This window comes from Girardinichthys multiradiatus, chromosome 11 (genome assembly GCF_021462225.1).
Source record: "Girardinichthys multiradiatus isolate DD_20200921_A chromosome 11, DD_fGirMul_XY1, whole genome shotgun sequence".
NCBI lineage: Eukaryota > Metazoa > Chordata > Actinopteri > Cyprinodontiformes > Goodeidae > Girardinichthys > Girardinichthys multiradiatus.
Genome location: NC_061804.1, coordinates 15,147,313 through 15,170,290, shown reverse-complemented (window position 1 = coordinate 15,170,290; position 22,978 = coordinate 15,147,313). Strand labels below are relative to the sequence as shown.

At 40.3% G+C, this 22,978-nt stretch overlaps 1 protein-coding gene across 2 annotated transcripts in view; it reads left to right on the top strand.

Moving 5' to 3' along the window:
* LOC124876343 (gamma-aminobutyric acid receptor subunit beta-2-like) overlaps positions 1 to 22,978 on the top strand; it is a 99,555-nt gene that overhangs the window by 54,326 nt on the left and 22,251 nt on the right. For both annotated transcript variants that reach the window (XM_047379014.1, XM_047379013.1), the window contains one exon: positions 8,716 to 8,798. In XM_047379014.1, the coding sequence (XP_047234970.1) occupies positions 8,716 to 8,798 (83 nt within the window). The remainder of the gene's footprint in view (positions 1 to 8,715; positions 8,799 to 22,978) is intronic.

Here is a 22,978-nt window from a genome sequence, read left to right as displayed (position 1 = left end):
CACTTTTTACAATGCAGAACCGTGCTTGTACCATTTCTTCTTCTGCAGGTTGGCAGATGTGCCAGCCTTTACAGCTGGAATTTGTTAGGATGAACGAATGAACGAGCAATGTGAATAAAATGCGCTATTGCTCTACAGAGGGCACTGTATTTTGAAAATCTTTCGAAACATTCAGGACTCAAGGTGTCTTTTACATGTGTCAAGTTTGTGGTCACCACCAGACGTACTTCTTTGTCTAGTACAAGATCGAGAAGGTTATATGTGTCTTGCGATGAAAACTGCACAGAGGGGTTAAGTGAGAAAGGCTGGTCCTCGAAACCATGGTGTGCTACTCAGAAGTGCCGCTGTTACAGATCGAGACCCGTGGTCAGCTGGGTTGAGTCCAGATGGCACGTGTTTCCACTGACTTGGGCGGGTTGACTGAAGAATGCGTTGGACTCTATTAGGCACAGACAGGTAAAATCTGCATGACTGCTAGTGTATGTACCCCAATACAACTTTACTGTCAGTGTAATACACAATGCCATCAAATGTAACTTCCATTTCTGCAACAATCAGCTCCGCAATTTCAACTGCGAGTGCTGCGGCGCATAGCTTCAATCTTGGGGTTGTCAAACCTACTTGGGGTGCTAACTTTGTCTTTGCGAACACAAACCCAACTTCTGTGTTGTCTGGCATTGAGATGTTGAGATCTTTATGTAGGCAACAGCAGCAATAGCTTTCACAGACGCATCCACAAAAACACAGAGCTCTCTTTTCTGGGCATTTGCTGTGAAGAGTGAAGTGTAAGGATATGGTATTTGGAGATCTTGTAAGTGTTGAAGTGAATCTCTCCATTTAGTCCACTCAGCCTTCATGCTCTCAGGAAAGGTGTGTCCCAGTTGTCCGTTAGACTGTTAAGCTCTGTCAGTAGCAGTCTGCCTTGGATTGTGATAGGAGCGAGAAATTCAAGCGGATCATAGAGATTGTTCACTACAGAGAGGACGCCTCTGCGTTTATGGGGCTTTTGAACATCTGGAATATGGAATATGAAGCTGTCTCTACCTACATTCCAAGAAAGTCCCAAGCTACGTTGTATTGGTAAGTCTTCTGCAAAGTTAAGTTCTCAATGTCTTTAGCTTGGTCCTCAGGGGGAAAGGCCTCTAGTACAGCTGGCTTATTAGAGGTTACTTTATGTAGCCCAAGGTTAGAGGATGCTAGTTGAGCTTGTTTTAGAATATGAACTGTTTCCTCTTCTGTGGCAAATGACTTTAGCACATCATCTACATAGAAATCTCACTCAATGAATTTGCGCACATCCTCCCAAAAGTGAACTTCTCCATCAGCAGCAGCTCTTCGCAGACCATACATGGCAACAGAGGGGGAAGGGCTGTTCCCAAAGACATGTACACATATTCTGTACTCTATAACTTCACAGGAGAAGCTGTTATCTTTGAACCATACAAAGCATAAGAAGTCTCTGTGGCTCTTTGTGACAACAAAACAATGAAACAGGTGTTCAATGTCTGCAGTTACAGCTATCTGTAGCTGGGGAGACAACAACTTGGGCTATATGGCGCCACACCTGGGTGGAGAGCAGAAATGTGGTTGTAGCTGTCACACTCATTGCATCTGAGTTCTACAGTACAGTTTGTTTGCAAGGTGGTCAGTTGAGGAGCAACAACAGAAGCAGTTGTTGTGCTTTTTAAGAAGCTGTTGTTGAGGTAGGAAAACTTTACTGGCCGTCAGTTAACTCTTACATTACTCATCACCTCTCCCCGACTCTTTTATTTGGCACCCAAAGGACAATCCTCAGTCAGAGATCAGTTGTACGTTTCCACAAGTTTATAAAAAACCCATCTGAATTCAGAGAGGGGACACACACTTACACTGGTACCTGGAAACGTCTGTGTGTTGTCCGTTTTGGAGGGGCCACAATACCTTTATATACCCCTCGCTGCTATGCAGTACACATACACAATCATCCTGTCTGTACATATCTCCCCATCAACAATATAACCTCATATCCAAATAAGGAGTACTTCTGGTTGTTATCCTGTCTGGCTCCAGCCTTGTCTCCTTCCCCAATTTATGACCTTGCCCTCTCTGTGTGCTGTTCTCCCCTGTCTTCTTCTCCCCCATCGGTGATTCCTTGTCCTTCACTAATTTATGACTTTGGACTCTCTACTTCCCTCCCTAAGGACCTTGCACTTTCTATACTTCACTCCCTAAGCTTGACCCCCCTATGCTCTATGTACACATGCCAGTTACACACATAAATAGTTAATATTCTACACTGTCTGCGTTCTTCTAGGGACTTCTCTCTAAATCCTCTGCACCTCTGAAGAGGGTGGGGTTTGTTGTGAATTGGACACAGTTTATTTGGACTCACTGAGTTTTTTATCTTTTCTGCATCCAGTTTATTCACAGGTGATATATGCATTTTGTGGACAGATATGGGCATTTTGAAAAATCTTTCACGTCCTTGTTTCGACTCTGTTGTCAGTTGTTGGCCAAAGCTGTACGGGTAGCTGGAGGGGTCAAAATCCCAGAGGTGTGTAAAATTAAACCACTTGTTAATATGGGAGCTCTTCCCTTTGTAATCAATGATGTTTTTATGACAGACTTCTCCCTTAACTACCTAATATTTCTGCACTAACATAATATTATTTTATCAGGAATGTTAGTTTGTTGTTATTATTTCTTACAAAAAAAAAACCCCAAAAAAAAACCATATATCTCAAGTGTTTGTGAAAAAAATAATGCAACAAAAATGTATTAAATGTTCGAAATTTTATTTGCATTTGCCAAATCATAAAATTACTATCAAACTCCTATTTGTTTCACTGTAAATGATCAGCAATTGATTTATGTTAATATAATGGTTTATTTGCCCGGTTCTTGTTACTTTGGATCATAATAAACTAGTACAATTCAACTGAAACCCTAACAAATTTGTACAAAGAAGGGGCAATGAAGTGGTTGCACATCAATGCAAACCCTTAATCTAATACTCAGTCTAATATTTTATTAAGTTATTTTTGATTTAATTCTAGGATTTGGTTTTCTTTGGTTGTAGTTGATCAGCACCCACACATTAACTTGGTAATAGTTGCCCACTTTACCTATTACCTATACCGATTATGAGGACCACCCTTGTCTACCACAAATCACCAAGTGGTGGTGAGTTGGAGCCATTAGAAGAAGGGGAAGCTGGACAGCCTTGGCAGGCCAAAGTGCATAGTGAGGGTCTGTTGGGAACCTCTGGCAGAGACCTCAGCCAGGGATGTATTCAACTCCCACCTCTGCTTTGACCACAATCCGGAGGAGGTTGGAGACATCGAGTCCGAGTAGACTATGTTTTCCACCTCTATTGTCTATACTGCTGCCCGTAGCTATGGCCATAAGGTCTGCAGTGCCTGTTGGCAATCCCCAAACCCAGTTGTGGACACCGGCAGTAAGTGATACTGTCAAGGTGAAGGAGTCCTATCAGCTGTGGTTGGCTTGTGGGACTCCTGAGGCAGCTGACTGGCATGCTGCGGCCTGCTGTTGCAGAGGCAAAAACTCAGGCCTGGAAGGAGTTCGGTCAGGCCATGGAGAAGGACTACCAGTTGGCCTCAAAGCGATTCTGGTAAACCGCCCAGCGCCTCAGGGGAGGGAAGCAGTGCTTCGTAAACACAGTAGGGGTGGGGAGCTGCTGACCTCGCATGGGGACATTATTGGGTGGTAGAGGGAGTACTACAAGGATCTCCCCAATCCTGCCGTTACGCCTTCCCTGGTGGAGGCAGAGATTGGGTACTTAGAGTTGGACTCTTTCATCACAAAGGCTCTAGCCGCCGAGGTGGTTAAAAAGCTCCACGGTAGCAAGGCTTCTGGGGTGGATGAGACAAGCATTGAGTAGCTGAAGTCTCTCAATGTTGCTGGGCAGTCGTGGCTGACACGCCTCTTCAACACTGTGTGACAGTCGGTGACAGTGCCTCTAGACTGGCAGACTGGGGTGCTGGTCCTCCTTTCCAAGAAGGGCCGTCCCGAGCGTGGAACACGGGAGCAGCTCTACATCCTCTACAGGGTGCTCGAGGGTCATGGGAGTTTGCCCAACCGGTCCACCTGTGTTTTGTGGACCTGGAGAAGGCATTTGAGCGTATCGCTCATGGTGCCCTGTGGGGGGCGCTCTAGGAGTACAGAGTCGGGGGCCCTTTATTAGTGGCTATCCAGTCTCTTTACAAGCGGAGCAGGAGTTTGTTCCGTATTGCGGACACTAAGTCAGACCTGAAGTGAGAGCTGAGCTGAACAGGAAGCCCCCGAGGGGATGGCCCTGGAGGGTCTCAGCTGGCCTGGAAACATCTTAGACTCTCCCCAAAGGAGCTGGAGGAGGTGTCTGGGGAGAGGGAAGTCTGGGCATCTCACTATGTCTGGTGCCCCCGCGACCCAGTTCCGGATAAAGCGGGTGAAGACGATTACAAGTACAGTGTAGTTTCTATTGGCTCAAACTTCTAAAATCAGTCCACAGTCTCCCCTGAGGCAACCCCAACTGAAAGCCAGATAATAATCTACCAATGCTGATCTTTTCTCAATGCACTGATGAGTAAGGTAGTGTTGTTATGTGGCTCCTTAGATCTTAGAGATGAAAGCAATGCCCCTTGTTTAAGCACCTGCATGGTTAAAATGATTTACATTTGCTTTAAGTTACTTTTTTTATGTCAGTAATACTGACATATTTTGTTCAGGCAGTATTAAGTTTTGAGAAGAGTGGTCATAATCTCTAGATTTTATAAGAGTTAATTTAGCTAAACTGGGATTAGAGCTAAAATCATGGGAGTGACATTTAAAATGTTTAGAAAAGAATATCCACTCAAATTAAATTAAATTTGACATTTTGTCTCCATGTCTAATTACTATACCAGTAAAAATTGGCTGTTTAACCATGGTCATATACATGGGGGCATGGGGGAAGCTGGGGATGGGGTGAATTGATCCAGAACCATGTTGAATGCTACATCTACATCAAGCTCATGAATACTGCTGAGATAAGGCATGGATATAAGAAGTTACACCATATTTGTGAATTATAACTGGAGTGTATTCAACAAATTTGTTTTAGTAACTACACAAAAGCTAAATAACCTTAAAACAATTAACAATAAATGTACAGAAAAATCCGTGATTTATTTGCTATCAAAACTGAATAAATGTGTAGTGACAAGTGACAATAAACTAAATTGTATTGAATGTCACTAATGCCTCAGTATGAATATAATTTCAAGTGACCAGTCATTTTCACTTTAAAAGGTAAGATGCTTAAGTTGTTCTGGTGCCATCATATTTTATAATATGATATGACAGGCAGCTGTCAGAGGAAAAACAGTACCACTGATATTTCTGGCTTACAGCTATCCTGCAGAGTTTGATCCCTGCTGTTGCTCACATCTCAGATGGGGGCGAACAGAGAACCCACAGGATTATCCTGTAAAACTGGGACAGAGGGATCAGCTATGAACCTCTTATCCCTGGTGGTGTCCCCACCACCACCACCACCAGCTCAGGATCGTAGAGGCATCACCTGTAATATTTTTGAAATGTTCACATTGGTAATCAGAAGTTGGTAATCACATGGTAATCAGAAGTTTTTCAAAATACAATGTAAACTAACAGCGTTCTCCAAGCATACAAATCAAATATACACAAATTGGAATTTAAAACAGAACAGAGAAACACTGACTTAGATTATGGCCTTTATTATCACAAGGTCATTTGCTAAAACATAACTCTAACCTCCAAGCTTACTGTGTGAAATTGTGTGCTTTGCTATATCTGTCATGATTCTGGGCTGTTTGCCTGTTTCATCCCTGTCTATCTGCTGCTCTAACCACGATGATTACATTCACCTGCTCCTTCCCAGCCTGCTCCTAATCAGACCTCACCTGCTTCACCTGCGCACCTGGCTTTATAAGCAGCACGCCAACACACAAACAGCGCCAGATTATCTGCCCTGCCTTACCCATATCAGATACCTTACTGGCGTTTGCTTTCTGGACATCAACCTTGCTTTTGCTTTCTGACCACCTCTCCCTGCCTAATCCCTGGATCAGTTTGCCTGCTCATGCATGACTTTGTTTCTGTGCCCTGGACCACGGGTCAAGCCTCTCATGGCTCTGACCCTGTTTCTGTCCCCTGACCACCGCAATCTGCTTATTCACTGGGTTTGTAAACCTGAGATTCTGTGGAAAGTTTCCCAGCTCTTGCCATGCCAACACTCTGAGGAGCTGAAAATTAGCTTCCTGGTTTCCTTACAGATTCTGAGAAGGTTAGTAGCTTTTTCTCTGAGTAAAATATTATATTATTAAAATATTCTCAGCTCTCTGCTCAGCCACTAACCCATCTGTCTGCCTTCAGAGGTTCCTGAGTCAGCTGCTGAGGATTTACTGCCAATCACCATCCACAACTTTTAATAACCTTTTGAACCTGATCTGTTGTGTCCAGCTGAAATTTCCTCAGTTACCTGTTACAGTATAATCTGGCCAAAATAGACCCTTCGCCGGCACAACAGTGGAGCCTTGGTGTTGAAAATTCAATCACCAGACTCGCTGCCGGCTAAATAAGATTTTGGGCATGTTATAAAACCAGTCCTCTCCCAGTGCTCTCCAGACGCCACCACCTTCGAAGCCTCCCTCTCAACCAGCAGTTCCTGTCATGGCCACTAGAGAGCCCCATCTAACTCCTCCTGAACTGTTCAGAGGCGATCTTGATCAGTGCAGAGCTTTTTTAACTCAATGTGAGATTCATTTTGAGCTTCAGCCTTCCCCTCCGAAAGATCCAAGGTGGCGTTTGTGATCTCACCATTAGCAGGCAGAGCAAATGGCAGAATCAGGCTACTTCATGTAATTCCTCCGCAGCATTTGCTAAGGAACTCATTAGAGTTTTTGACCCTGTTCTTCCACACTTCCTATATTTAAAGCAAGGCAATCGGAGTGTGGTCCAATACAGCGCCCCCCCCCCCGAGTTCTTTCCAGGCTAATCCTGTCGGCTCCATTGAATTTGGAGCTGACACGGAATTCATTCATGGATGAGTCTTACGTCAAGAAGCTCAGCATCAAGCTTTGCCCTGCCTCGTCCTCTCACAACGTTTTGCATTGGATGGTCATCACCTATCCAACACCAACCAAGTCACTGTGAGCATCTGTTTAACCATCGGGGGTAATCAGAGTGAGACGACTACCTTCATTGTCATTAATTCTCCTCAATTACCATTTGTGTTAGGGGCTACTTGGTTGAGAAAACTCACCCCACAGATAGATTGGCAGATAATACCATAATGGCTTGGTCAAAGACTTGTTCTGCCTCTTGTCTGCTTTCTGCCTGTTCCCCTTCTGAGCCAGTCAGCTCTGTTGAGGAGACCTACCCAGATCTGGCTAAAGTTCGATCAGAGTACCATGATCTTAAGGAGGTGTTCAATAAGTCTTCCTTCTCATCGGCCCTATGACTGTGCCATTGATCTCCTCCCAGGCTCATCTCCCCCTAGGGGATGCCTTTACTCTGTCAGTCCCTGAAAATCTCATATGTGGAGGACTCCTTAAAAGCCGGCATCATCCGCCCTTCTTCATCCCCTGCTGGAGCAGGATTTTTTTTGTGGGCAAGAAGGACGGCTCCCTTAGACCATGCATTGAATACCATGGTCTTCACAACATAACGGTCAAGAGTCGTTACGCCCTTCCCTTAATGAACTCCGCCTTTGAACTTATTCAAGGAGCCAAATTTTTCACCAAACTAGATCTCCTCAATGCTTATCACCTTCTTCGAATCAGAGAAGTGGATGAATGAAAGACCGCCTTCAACAACCCCATTGGACATTATGAGTATCTGGTGATGCCGTTTGGACTGACCACAGCCTCAGTTGTTTTTCAGGCGTTGGTCAATGACGTCCTGAGAGACATGGTGGGACTTTTTGTACATGTCTACCTTGATGACATTCTGATCTTCTCACAAACCTCAGAGTCTCATAAACACCATGTCCAGTTTGTCCTTCCTCATCTCCTCCAAAATCACCTGTTTGTTAAAGCTGAAAAATGTGAGTTCCACACAACAACTATCTCCTTTCTGGGCTTTGTTATCTCTCCTGATCAAGTCACTTTGGAACCCACTAAGACCACAGCAGTGTCTGAGTGGCCTGCTCCAGCTGATTGCAAGCAGCTCCAAAGATTTCTGGGCTTTGCCAACTTTTACCGTCTGTTTATCCACTGTCAGATGGTGTCCCCCCTCCATGCACTCACCTTATCTAAAGTACATTCTGTACAATCAAGCTGAGAAAGCCTTCACCAGGTTAAAATCTCTGTTCACTACTGCCCCTGTTCTTCATACCCATGATCCAGAAAAACAATTCATCGCGAGGGTCAAAGCCAGAAGTTCCTGAGTCGGCCGCTGAGGGTTTCCTGCCGATCGCCATCCAGAACTTTTAATAAACCTTTGAATCTGATCTGTTGTGTCTGGCTGAAATTTCGGGTCCTTGGTTACCTGTTACAATTTCATTTAATGAAAAACTGTGATTCTTTTCATTTGGTTTTAGAAACAGCTTTTCAGATGCTCCATCAATTTTGTGTAGTTCACCTTAAAGACACCAACATTTTACACAGTTTAGAACTTTAAGCTGCAATATGTACAGTTGTCTCGAAATATCCAACAATAAGATTCATTGAGATGCTTGTATGAAGTTTATTCTCTTTTTTCTGTTTTATTTTTCAGGATTACTACTACAGCTGCATGTATGATGGACCTAAGAAGGTATCCACTAGATGAGCAAAACTGCACACTTGAGATAGAGAGCTGTAAGTAAATACTTCCTATTTTCTAAATTAGTAATAATTTATATTGGATATAGGTACTCAAGTTACAACTCTAAAGGTATATGTAGATTTTATCCAAATCTTATTTAGCTCATAAACTTTGACACTGTCTTAGAAAACCTTTATGTCAGACTTATTTTACAGCATGACAGTGTAGTTGAGTATTAATATTTCTTGTGGGATTTTTGTGTGAAGTTACTGTAAAATATTAGCCTCTTCTCAGAGTAATATGTGTTAGTTCAGTCAAATTCTAGAAATGTTGTGCAATATATTTTTAACTGCATTTTAGTTTACCTAACAACATATTTAAAACTATCAGAAAAGCTGAGTCATTTGACATGGAAAGTAACCTAGATTATTCAGTTATTTCCCTTTTGCACTCATAAGTAGGACAATAAAGAGTTTGATCAGTGGAAAGGACCTAATACTGCTATCACATTCTTAGCAATTTGCTGGAGACATGCCAACTTCTTTGCTGACTTGATTGCCAACGCACACTAGTGAAATACTCTAGGTAAATTCCAGTGTACTGGATCATGATGCTTTCGAGACACATAAGTAGACTCATCCTTTTCCATGAAGCTGTTAATTTGACACAAGGACAAAATAACAGCTCCACTAAGGTTGCATATCCAAGTCAAACAGAAACCATGTTCTGTTTGCATCTTCGGACATTTATTATCCTATAAAAAATTTTCTTAGCTTTTCATGTGTTTATTGGTTGGTGCTGGAAAACTGTGCATACTAAAAACTGCTATAAAAAAACAGTAATCCAGTTGCAACTCATGTTTTCCTGCCCAACGCTTTAGCATCTTAGCTTCCAATGCCAAGCCAGCCTGAGACACGAGTAAACTAAGCTGCTGCTAAAGCCCTTTCGCCCTAATGGGACCCCAAGTGCCATGTGATTCTGGGACAGAGGTTTCATATTTATAATCGAGTTTATCAAGAACAAATTTACTTTTATAATCATACACACATTTTTTAAGGTGTGGTCTATTTAGAATAATTTGAAGTTACAGGAAAGAAAACCTATCTTCATAACATTTTTACTGTTGTCAGCTTCTAAAGCACTGCCGTACTACATATTAATAAGTAATACAAGCTTACAGAAGTGATTATAAGCATAATCTTTGTCTTGCATTGTAAATTTTATTTAATTGTAACATGGGCAGGCTCTGGCTACAGCACTGAGAACAATATAACACAAATGAGCTGCAGGGCCTGCAGCTGGGCCTGTTGTACAAAGGGAAATAGAGCACAAAGAACAGCAATAGGTTTTTAAGGAGTTTTTGTTAAGCAAAGATTACAACACTTTTAAATATGAAACCAAACTTTATCAGGACCTTTTATATTTTAACAAAAAGCAAAAGAACATTACATGTTCAGTTGATTAACAATCCCACCTCTTACTTAAGTTGTACTTTTGAGTTATGGAGTTTTGACAAGAATTCAAATTGACTCAAAAATTTCTAACACAGGCAGATTACGACAGCAGCAGCCACTGACCTACAGGCCATTGGAGTGTTGGTACAGTAGATTAAGTTTTACACTTTCTTTCTTCTTCACACCTTTAATCAATATTAGAAGGAAGCAAATGGTTTAGTACCATGAGGTCCCCATGCTACATGTGCAGTGTGGTATGTACTTAAGACAACTTGTTTGAACGTACCTTAGACTATGTTAGTTAGTAATAGTGAGGGTGTGGACAACATGGCGGCCCTATGGACTATATTTGCTGTCTGCAGGTGTGAATTGGCTGCAAAATGTTTTGCTGCATGCCAGGGTGAAGCCTTTTCTAACCAAACAAGATTATTGTTGTTACACCTTTTTGTTGTTATAATGTCATGGCAGATCATTGTGTGGAAATGCAATGTTCCCAAAAGATAAAAAAAGAAAAATTGAAAAGACTTTCACTTTTCACTTGTTTAATCTCAGCAGTGGAGTTTTGGGCAACACAGCAGAGTAATATGAAGGGGAAATTAATTATTCTGTGTGGTTCCATATGTAATACTGCATTCATTGTGTTCAGTCATTTGTTGGAAAATTGATTTACATGCTGTTCTCTCCAATAATTCCCAAGTTAGTTTTTTCAATTATGTGTTTTCTCTCTATTTTTAAGCCTCTCCTTTTATACTTTTACTTACTTTTACTCACTTTTATACATGTTCAGATTCATAATTATCTACTGGAATGTTTCAAATTAGTTTAATTTATCCATCAAGGTGGCCATTAAGTAATGCCCCTGTATCCTATAAAAATATATAATAAATATAATAACAAGAACAGCTTGTTTGTGGGCAACTCTTTTATCCATTTTTTTCTTATTGCATTTTGACTTTTTTGATTGCACAAAGGAACAAACTGGATACTATATGAAAATGTGTTTACCAACTTTTAATCACACTCCTCTGGCACAGGGTTCATTTATCAAGTGAATGGAGAATGATAGCAGTATTTTCTTTTCCATTTCTGCCTCATGTGTATTAATCACTGCAACATACAAACTGGTATAGTGCAGGTTGTATTGTATATTAACAGATTTTCTTTTTCAACCTATTTTTTTCTTATTAGTCAATTTTAGGCACATACACTTCCAAGAAAGTCATTCTTACTATTAGTTTTTGTTATTGGAAATATATCTGTATTAAAATTACTATTTATTGTTCTATTTGAAATGCAAAGTGCCTGTTTATTGAACAATCTTTTGCTGTCAACAAGAAAACAGAAAACATTTTTATTAGCTTGGTACCAGAATCCAATTTTTTAAATAATTGAATTTAAAAACTGTTATTCTGACTAAATGTTAATATTATTTATTTGAGGCTAATCGTCAAAACCAGTACACATAATGCGTTCATTCCCACTACATAAAAGCTAGTTTATAAGGCTGAAGGAAAAGGAACAAAATTAAGGTGATGACTCTGAGCAAGATCATAGAATATGCCTTACACAGGATTACAAAATCTCATTATCTTGGCAGATCTTTAACACCTTCTATTCCTTCACAATTTTGCATCATGTGTTTGACCACCCCTACATGTAATTCATCTTCAAGTGTTAAATCCTTTCGTATTTAGACTCGTACTAAGAATGACAGGCTCAGATTGTCATAACTGACTTTGTAATTTGTGTATTCTATCAAATACCAATTTCATTTAGGTCTAGCAAAAATAAAAATAAAAAGTTTACATCCAGTGATGTAATTTCTGCTTGCTAGGAAAATATGGCCATTTTATTACATCTTAGATAGGGCATTTGAGTATGGCCATAGATACCGAATTGAGTCTGTGCATGTACAGTATACAGTGCCTTGCGAAAGTATTTGGCCCCCTTGAACTTTTCAACCTATTGCCACATTTCAGGCTTCAAACATAGATATAAAATTCAAATTTTGTGAAGAATCAACAACAAGTGGGACACAATCATGAAGTGGAATGAAATTTATTGGATGTGTCAAACTTTTTTAACAAATAAAAAACTGAAAAGTGGGGCGTGCAATATTATTCGGCCCCCTTGCGTTAATACTTTGTAGCGCCACCCTTTGCTGCAATTACAGCTGCAAGTCGCTTGGGGTATGTCTCTATCAGTTTTGCACATCGAGAGACTAAAATTCTTGCCCATTCTTCCTTGCAAAACAGCTCGAGCTCAGTGAGGTTGGATGGAGAGCGTTCGTGAACAGGAGTCTTCAGCTCTTTCCACAGATTCTCGATTGGATTCAGGTCTGGACTTTGACTTGGCCATTCCAACACCTGGATACGTTTATGTGTGAACCATTCCATTGTAGATTTGGCTTTATGTTTTGGATCATTGTCTTGTTGGAAGATAAATCTCTGTCCCAGTCTCAGGTCTATTGCAGACTCCAACAGGTTGTCTTCCAGAATGGTCCTGTATTTGGCCCCATCAATTTTGACCATCTTCCCTGTCCCTGCTGATGAAAAGCAGGCCCAAACCATGATGCTGCCACCACCATGTTTGACAGTGGGGATGGTGTGTTCAGGGTGAGGAGCTGTGTTGCTTTTACGCCAAACATATCGTTTTGCATTGTGGCTAAACAGTTCGATTTTGGTTTCATCTGACCAGAGCACCTTCTTCCGCATGTTTGGTGTGTCTCCCAGGTGGCTTGTGGCAATCTTTAAATAAGACTTTTTATGGATATCTGTGAAAAATGGCTTTCTTCTTGCCACTCTTTCATAAAGGCCAGATTTGTGCAGTGTATGACTGATTGTTGTCCTATGGACAGACTCTCCCACCTCAGCTGTAGATCTCTGCAGTTCATCCAGAGTGATCATGGGCCTCTTGGCTGCATCTCTGATCAGTCTTCTCCTTGTTTGAGATGAAGGTTTAGAGGGACGGCCGGGTCTTGGTAGATTTGCAGTGGTCTGACACTCCTTCCATTTCAATATGATTGCTTGCACAGTGCTCATTGGGATGTTTAAGCTTGGGAAATGTTTTTGTATCCAAATCCGGCTTTAAACTTCTCCACAACAGTATCTCGGACCTGCCTGGTGTGTTCCTTGGTCTTCATGATGCTCTCTGCGCTTTGAACAGAACCCTGAGACTATCACAGAGCAGGTGCATTTATACAGAGACTTGATTACACACAGGTGGATTCTATTTATCATCATCAGTCATTTGGGACAACATTGGATCATTCAGAGATCCTCACTGAACGTGTGGAGTGAGTTTGCTGCACTGAAAGTAAAGGGGCCGAATAATATTGCACCCCCCGCTTCTCAGTTTTTTATTTGTAAAAAAAGTTTGACACATCCAATAAATTTTATTCCACTTCACGATTGTGTCCCTCTTGTTGTTGATTCTTCACAAAAAATGAGAATTTTATATCTTTATGTTTGAAGCCTGAAATGTGGCAAAATGTTGAAAAGTTCAAGGGGGCCGAGTACTTCCGCAAGGCACTGTATATGCAAAGGAAAAACTGAAAGTAAAGAAAAATGATACCAGCAGTAGGATATTAATAGAGTGAACGTAACCCAGTAAAGTTAACACATTCAGATTATTTTCCTCTTAGAACTTTTCATGTAGAGGAAACGTTTTTGAAAGGAGGATTTGTTCCATATTTAACTAATAATAGTCATTATAGTCAGCACTGTCACTGCAATAACAATATCCTGTGAAATGCAGTGCACAAAGAGGAGTACATTCTATGAGGAGCCATTAGGGTCATAATTCTAAATTGGCTCTCACACACACTAATGTTACATGCTTTTACACACACCACTGAAATGCTCTCACACACCCTACTGAAATGCTCTCACGTGCACTAATGAAATACTCTCAGATATATAACTGGAATGTGTTCAAATCATTTCAGTAGAAACAGAAAGATCTTGAGAAAAATGTGAACTTTGTCACTGCACTGATTGTCCCAGAAGCTTTTGTTCCAAGAAGTTGTCGTCTCTACACTTTCTTCATTTTCTTAAAGATGTGGTGCTATAAATAACCTCAATATCAGACTACCGACAAAAAGCCTCTCAAAACAATTTATACATGTGAAGTTATTAATGTATTTGTTCAATTAACACCCTTTATTATTTGTTTGTGTAAGTGTTGTATTCTTCTGTGTACTTCAGTTAGTTGTTTGTTGTATACTTGGTATTTGCTCAAAAACTAAACTAAACTAAACTAAACTAAACTAAAATAAAATAAAATAAATAAAAGATTTGTCCTGGAAACACCATTTGTGCCTTCAGCTCATTTCCACATGTGCTAAAAGAAATACTTCCGACGTGATTTTTTGGTTTTATTTTTGTATTTCATTGTAGTTGTATAATTTTCTAACAAAATTCTAAAAATTATTATTGATTAAGGGAATTATAATATTCTCTAGGAAAATATTTTAGAAATATTTTAATGTCATAAATAAATAATATGTTTCATAGTTTTACATTTGAATTATGCTATTAAAATGTATGTTGTATATATTATATTATAACCATTTTACAGGATATAATTTAGTGTGACTTTATAATTAAGGATAGAAATAATTAGCACAGAGCTGTGAAGCCGTAAAACTGGAGAACGAGGGTTAATTCCGCAGTCTCCACCATAAATAACCGCACATTGTCCTGATGGCTTATAAGCTTGTTTTTGTTTTTTTATGTTCTTGTTTTTTTGGTTTTTTTTTCATTTAATTTTTGTTCATTAATCAGCCATTTAAACATTTTCAAAATATCTTTTATGTTTATAGATATAAAAAAAATATAAAGCCATTAATAAAGTATACTGCTAATGACAAATACCAGTTAATTTAATCTATTGGTCAAACTTTTTGCAATGCCCTGCGATGAACGGGCTACCTGTCCAGGGTGTACCCCGCCTCCCGCCTATAGACTGCTGGAGATAGCTTCCCCGCGACCCACTGGGGAAGAAGAGGTAGAAAATGACTGACTGACTTTTAACAACTTAAAACACTGAAATATTAACTTTCTGAACAAAGTTTAAATACATTTATTTGTAGAGCATAATGACTAGAGTAAAGAGACCAAGCATTAACCGTTAAATATCATCTGACCGAATTATATCTGTGTTTAACTTCTACCCATTGGTCAAACCCAGCACGAGAGAAAACGATGGGCTGGGAGTCAGGCGTCCTTCCTCAGTATAGCAAGGCTCTACCTCTAATAAATCCAATTTTATTCACTTCTTTTCTCCCTCTTCTGCTAATGCCACTTCTTTTTCAACAATCTGCTTCGACCCTCAATGAATCATGGGATAGGGTGGGCCACGAAGTATACACCGGACCCATCCTTCAAATCAAGGGAAAAGAATAATGCATTTGTTGGCCCCCTTTGGAGGAGCCTTCGAATCTGAACAACCTTTGTCGCATAGCTGTGATGTAATCAGCCTGCAAATGCCGCCTTGCAAGGCCGCAGCCCCTGAATTTGGACACAGCCCTTTGCTACTGAAACAACATCTGTTTCTACTGAAATAACTTCAGTTTCTGCTGAAATAATTTGAAAAGATTTCAGTAGTGTGTGTAAGAGCATTTCAGTAGTGTGTGTAAGAGCATGTAGCATTTCAGTAGTGTGTTTAAGAGCATGTAACGTTTCAGTAGTGCATGTGAGAGCATTTCAGTGTTGTATTTAAGAGCATGTAGCGTTTCAGTACCGTGTGAGAGAGCAATTTCAGAATGATGTACCTAATGGCCCCTCATAGCATTCATCCATCAGTTGCACAACAAGCCAAAATTTCAGCTTCCCAGTTTCACAGTGATAGTTTTGTAAAGGTTTGGCTTGGCACTGTGTTGTAAGAGTTTAGAAAAGTGTAACCACAAATCACAATTTTTAAATGGATGCAATTTAACAACATATTTGTGAAACATTGCACTGATTCATTGCTTTCATTTATGTTTGGTGTCTTCCTGCTTAAACATTCATTTCAAATGTATTGAAACTGACAGGCTTTAAGTATTATAATAAGGGACCAGTGTTATTACATCGACATTGTTTTAGAATGGTCTATAACAGCAATTTCCACAACATTGACAAGAAAATCATTTTTAATTAGTACACTAGGAACCACATTAGGGTCACTATGAACTTTATAGAATTAGTCTGAGGAACATTTGGAAGTGAAATAGATCATCCTAGCTCATGGCAGAGGATGATGAGAAGGTTGTTGTTAGCATAAACATTTTAAAATGTGTTTTGTTTTTTAAGCTTTGTCCTTTGGTAATGTGTAAAAACCTGGGTTGTAATGACAAATTCAGCTAATGTGATGAGATAATACACAATTTTAGATGCTTTGTGAAACAGGCATTTCTTTGAGAATAGGTATTGTTAAGTTCAAAAAAATAATACAGCCCCCGTGAAACCCCATAATTTATGTTTTAGTCATCATAAAAGCAATACCCCATTGCCTGTACCCACTTATCCCTGCAGGGCTGCTGGTGATATGGTGCTTATATCCAGCAGTCATTTGGTGTGGTCCATCCATGACAGGTGGCCAGTTCATCGAAGGGCAATACATAGACACACGGTACAAACGACCATGCCTAGACACATTCATACATAAGGGCAATTTAGCGTAACCAAGTAACCTAACAGTCATGTGTTTAGACTGTGGGAGTAACCCATGGTACCCTTTTCGATTTATAAATAGGTATATGTATTTTATTTAATTGTGTTTTTGTTGTTGTTGTTTGTTTCTTGTTAATAAAAATAACAGCAAAGCTTTATCTAATATTTTTACCCTAAGGCATATCAAAGCCAGTGTTTTATCTTCCTCTAAAATCCTTATTTTCCCATTAAAACAAATCAGCTGCAACATTACTTCATAGACTTGATAAAAAAGGCCTAGAGTCAGGTTTGCCTGCAAGATATGATAGAGTCCCAGTTAAATAGCTTTAGTATTGCATTGTTATTTCTTTTGATGTTATCATGAACAATTTTATTTTGCTCTGCCAGCTCTTTTCCAAAAATATTCTGTGCAGACAATAACAGACCAACTTAATGTATCTATTTCACTTTTTCAAATTATAGACCAGGCTTACATATTAAATAAAGATTATTAATATACCTAAAGTACACTCAAAACATTGTAAATCTATACAATACATAGGCCTCCCATAATTTTGCACATAAAAATTTTATCTCTCAAAAAAGACTTTGAACCCAGAATGCCTTCTTCTCATGTAACCCTCGGAGGCCAGAACGACGACGAGCTATTCCTTGAACCCCTCAGAGACAGGATCCGGCAGCCCTTCTTTCTGGAACCCCTCGTCTCTGGGTTCAGAGGCCAAGACGAGGACGAGCTTCTTCTCGAACCGCTCAGAAACAGGCTCAGGCGGCGGTTCGTCTTCGAACCCCTTGTCGCAGGGTTCAGGAACCAGGACGAGGACCAGTCTCTCACTGAACCCCTCGAAGGCCTTTAGACCAGGAGCAGGAGCTGAGGTGTCGCCGGGACACTCAGTGGTGTGGGCAGGGGCTGAGGTGTCGCCGGGACCCTCAGTGGCGTGGGCAGGGGCTGAGGTGTTGCCGGGACCTTCAGTGGCTTGACCAGGGGCTGAGGCGTCGCCGGGACCCTCGATGGTGTGGGCAGGGGCTGAGGTGTCACCGGGACCCTCTGTGGCGTGGGCAGGGGCTGAGGCGTTGCCGGGACCTTCAGTGGCTTGAGCAGGAGCCGAGGCAATGTCGGGACCCTCAGTGGTGTGAGCAGGAACCGAGGCGTCCCCAGGACGCCCAATGACTTGAGCCGAGGCGTCGCCGGGACCCCCAATGACTCGAGCCAAGGTGTCGCCCGGACCCCCGATGACTTGAGCCAAGGCGTCGTCGGGACCCCTGATGACATGAGCCGAGGCGTCCCTCTTCCGAAATCCTCTGCGGCGTGTGGAGGAGGTTGAGACAGAATTGGACGGCACAATGGCGGCGCTCTGGAGACTTAGCGATGGCTGAGCTGCAGCGGCACTCTGAAGACCTGCCATGGGCTGCTCAGTAATAGCTCCCTGGAGACCTGGCATGGGGTACTCAGGGGTTTGTGTAGCGGAGGACCCCGGAATGCAGACGAGCAGGCAGCATCATGGTAATTGAAATTATTTAATTAACAAAACGTACTACAGAAGGTGATGGCAAAAACTGACATTGGCAGGCTGGCAAGACAGGCTTGGCATGATCAACAGGACAAGACAAGACATGAGCAGTCCTGTTCTTGACAGACAGGACAGAACACAACGTGACTGGAGCAAAACAGAAGTTCAAGGATACAAACTAATAGAAACATAACTAGAAAAACATGAAACTAAAGCATAACCAGATCCAAAACCTAACTTGACAAAACATGAACTAAAAGACAAAAAAAAAAGCATGACCAGGTAAATAATAAACAGAAGCATGCTTCAAAACCTATCAATAATAATAATAATAATAAGAACCCAAAAACACCCACTAATCATGACAAAACCAACCCTATTTGACAAAGTCCTTTGCATACTTTTGAGAGATTGTGTTAACATCAAATGAATTAGAGGGAGTAAGACAATATGAATTTGAGGGTGCTGAAAACATTCACTAATTGTGTGTTTACCTTTGTCCTGTGTAGCAAATAAAGAGGTCACACATTTATAGTTTAAGAACTTAGGGAAGAAAAGTCAATGAGGAGATTTAAATGGACACATCACAGGAGTTCTGGGAGACGTATGAAAAAAAAGGCAGATGAGGATTCATTCAAAAATATAAAAAGTGAAAAGACCCTGAAATTTTAAAGAACATCTAGGGGTGGACAGCTCACTAGGACTATTTTTAGGAAAAATAAAAAGAACGCTTTTTTAGCTAGTATTTTACATTTTGATCGGTGATCAATTAACCAGTGTGGGGGTTACACTTAATTATTTTGTCAAACTTGCTTTTGTTCATGACAGTTGACTTTGTACTGTCCACCCACACAACCCACAGCGTCTCTACTCTAATGAAAATCAAAATGTTCCCTTTGATTTTTTAAATCCCTGTATCATGAATACCTCATGAAATACTTGTCTTATATATGATGCCAAAAATGTTTACAGTTATGAATCAAATCAATGACAATAGGTCAATCACCAAAATGTATAAAAAAAGTTATTTGTTTTATTAAATTCAATTCAATTCAGTTTTATTTATATAGCGCCAATTCACAACACATGTTGTCTCAAGGCACTTCACAACAGTCAGGTACATACATTCCTATAAATCCTAACAATTGAACAGTGCAGTCGGATTTAGCTTTTTATTCAAATTGGATAAAAAGTTTTTCTATCTAAGGAAACCCAGCAGATTGCATCCAGTCAGTGACTTGCAGCATTCACTCCTCCCGGATGAGCATGTAGAGACAGTGGACAGTCACTAGCGTTGACTTTGCAGCAATCACTCATACTGAGCATGCATGTAGCAAAAGCGGAGAGAAAAAACTCCCTTTTAACAGGAAGAAACTTCCAGCAGAACCAGGCTCAGTATGAGCGGCCATCTGCCACGACCGACTGGCGGTTTGAGAGAACAGAGCAGAGACACAAAAAGAACACAGAAGCACTGATCCAGAAGTACTTTCTATGGGAAGGAAAAGCAAATGTTAATGGATGTAGCTCCTTTAGTCGTTTCACCTAGAAAGAAAGAACAGATCAACTCTGAGCCAGTTTTCAAGGTTAGAGTCTGAAAGAGAGCACATATAATTAGTTACAGTAAAAGCTCAGTCAATTTCCATGTCTAGGAGAGAGAAAGGGTTAAACACTAAAAGACAGGGCTATGTGGATCATCGGTAGAGGGTGAGCATTAAGTTGTTGCCAGCAGAAGCTCGGACAATTCCCCTCTCCAGAAAGGTGTCACAGGCAGACACAGAACCAGTCCAGGTGTAGCTTCTAGGAAGAGAAAAGATAGAACAAGGTTAAAAGCTGAAATAACAGCAAATAATGCAAAATTGGAGAGTAGTGTGAGAATGTAGCAAAGAGGGTGAAAGTGGTTGTTATGTCCTCCAGCAGCCTAAGCTTATAGCAGCATAACTACACAGATAGTTTCAGTTCAGATTATTTAGTTAATAATTCGGGTTGTTACCAAAAAGAAATGTGTTCACAGTATAGAAAAACGTACAACATTACTGTATATAGAACAACTACCTGTAACAATTTTGTGAATTCTGGAGAGTCGTCATTGATGTTTTCTGTTTTTATAAAGCTTTGACATGCAGATACTAATCTCCCTTTAGGAACTGTGTTGTGACTATGAATATGAATATGTTATTTAATATGTAATATTAATATTTTAATATTTTATCACCCTGTTAAGGGTTGTCCTGTGAATACCAGCCCAATAAGGAGCTGGTATTAGGACAAAATTGAAAGGAATGAGCCAAGCTCTGACATTGTTGAACAGCAAAACTCTGCACACACATAGAATGAATTCACACAATTTCTTAAAATACAAGAATTTATTAACAAAAATAAGTCAACTCAAAGTCAAACATATTTCAATCAACAAACTCTTCACCATGCTAAAACAATCCAACTAAACTACCAAGCAGAATTAAAGAATAGGGAAGATTAATGTGCTATGTACAATATAAACAAGTTGATAAAAGAAGGTTGAAAACCATGACCGAAAGAGTGATGCAACATTACCATGCAATGTTTATGTTTGAGAACCAAGGATTATTTTGAAGAATCTGGAAATTAAGTTAAGTTACTCTTGGAACCAACTTAGGCAATAATCAGCATACCTTTAGACAACCATTCACAATGCAAGATCAGATAAAATATTATTTTAATAAAATAATGTTTTAAAGAATGATCTGCTGAATAAAACCAACCTTCTGGATGACCAATTCTCAACTGTGTCTCATTAGCTGTCTTTATTTATTAAAATAATATTTAAAGAAATTATTTAGCAAATAGTAAAATATTTTGAGAAAAGAACCAAATCTTTCTTGAGAAATGGATGGGGCTTAATGGTGTTTATTTAGTTATCAAGTTTAGTAAAATAATGATTTTAGGGAAATATTTTACTGGACTGAAAACTAACAACCTTTTTGGGTAAATGATCTTAGCAGATTAGCTGTAAGTACACATGTTCTTAGCTGTTAGTAGTTAAAGCTAACAAAAGAAGCTTATCAGAATCAAACACACACCTTTAAAATACCGTTAATAAAAGGGTTAAAATGCATAAGTGTGGAGGGCGTGTTATGATCAATCTTCTGTGTTTAAAATCACCCTTCAGGTAAAGTTTGTCTTAACTTTAAAAACACAGAACACAAAACTGAGCATATGCTGAGCAGATAACCTGCTAGCACTAAGATAGCTGAGTTCAACACAAACAAAACCAAACTTCATAAAATGAAAAACGTTTAGATTATTTCATTCTAAACTACCTCTATCGCTCTCTGCCCAAACCACCTAACCTCGTATGAACCGTGCTGAGGAAAAGTTGTCGACGACGAAGTTTGAAGAAAGTTCTGTGAACAAAAGATTAGCTTCAGCTAATCTCCGTAGCTGTTGGGTGGGGTGGCCCGCTCCTTCCGCCGACCAAACTGCACAGTTACTGCCGTAAACATGGTGATGCGTCCCGTTGTCCTTCCTTTGGGAAACTGCTTCACTCGGCTTGCTGGGAACTGTCTGGAAACAGAGTTTGCTTCTGTAGATTTCAGAGAGAAAGTCAAGCAACGCTTGTACCTTAATTACCCCTTTTCATTAATGAATACCTGTTACACAAACAGCAATTCATTCGTACTTAACTTAGTGCATATGACCGCGTGATCTTATGACACTCTTGGATCCAGTTTGAAGAGTTATGTCTGTTTGCCTGCAAAGAGACATTAGCGCACTGTGTCCCTCCTGTCCCAATCATCACCGGTGTGGAAGAGATCGATTCATTGGAAAGGGGGTGTTTTTATACGTGATGCCAGTGACATCACGGGAAGTCCGCTGTATTCCCCTTTCCTGGCTGGCTGGAATTAGGTTAATGCGATCTATTTTGAAAGTTCCAGAAATGTTCGTACCGCATGCTGTAATCCATGGCTGTGGGTCCCAACAACTGTAATAAAACAAAATCTACAAAGAACATTTAAGCTTCATAGCCATAAACATTGCATTTGGACATTGGTTTAACAATTGCACGGTCATCATCTACATGATATAAGATTATTTCAAGCCCACCTATTGTCATGAAGATCTTTTTAACAGTCTTGGTCACTGGAGTTAAAAATGTGTCATGTTTCTCAGTAGCTTCCTTACCCAGATGCAGAGTCAAACTCAGACCTTGTTTGTAGGTAAAACCAGAATTGTTTGTGAGAAGGTAAGGTCCAAAGTGAATTTTACTGTGAGCAGATCAGGTTGAGGGATTGCAGTTTGGCTAGTGGGAGTTGGACTGCAGTTAGACAGGTGAAAGGTGAGGATGTGGGAGCCGCAGCTTCCGAAGATATCTGTCTTGAAGAGGTTATTATGGGAAGGTATGTGGCCATCTGGGGCCACAGAAAAATACAAACATGAATAAAAGGCACGCAAGGTAACCACCAAAATTAAGCATAAGGAAAGGTTTCTCAGTGAGATTTAATTTGGCTTGACTCTATTGGTAAGGCTGAGCATCAAGGAAATACTGGTCTTCCAGCAGCACCTAATCAACCCCAGCAGCTGCTGAGGGAATAGCAAGCAGCCTGCCTAACCCGTAGCCACGCCCTCCAGTGAAGATTCT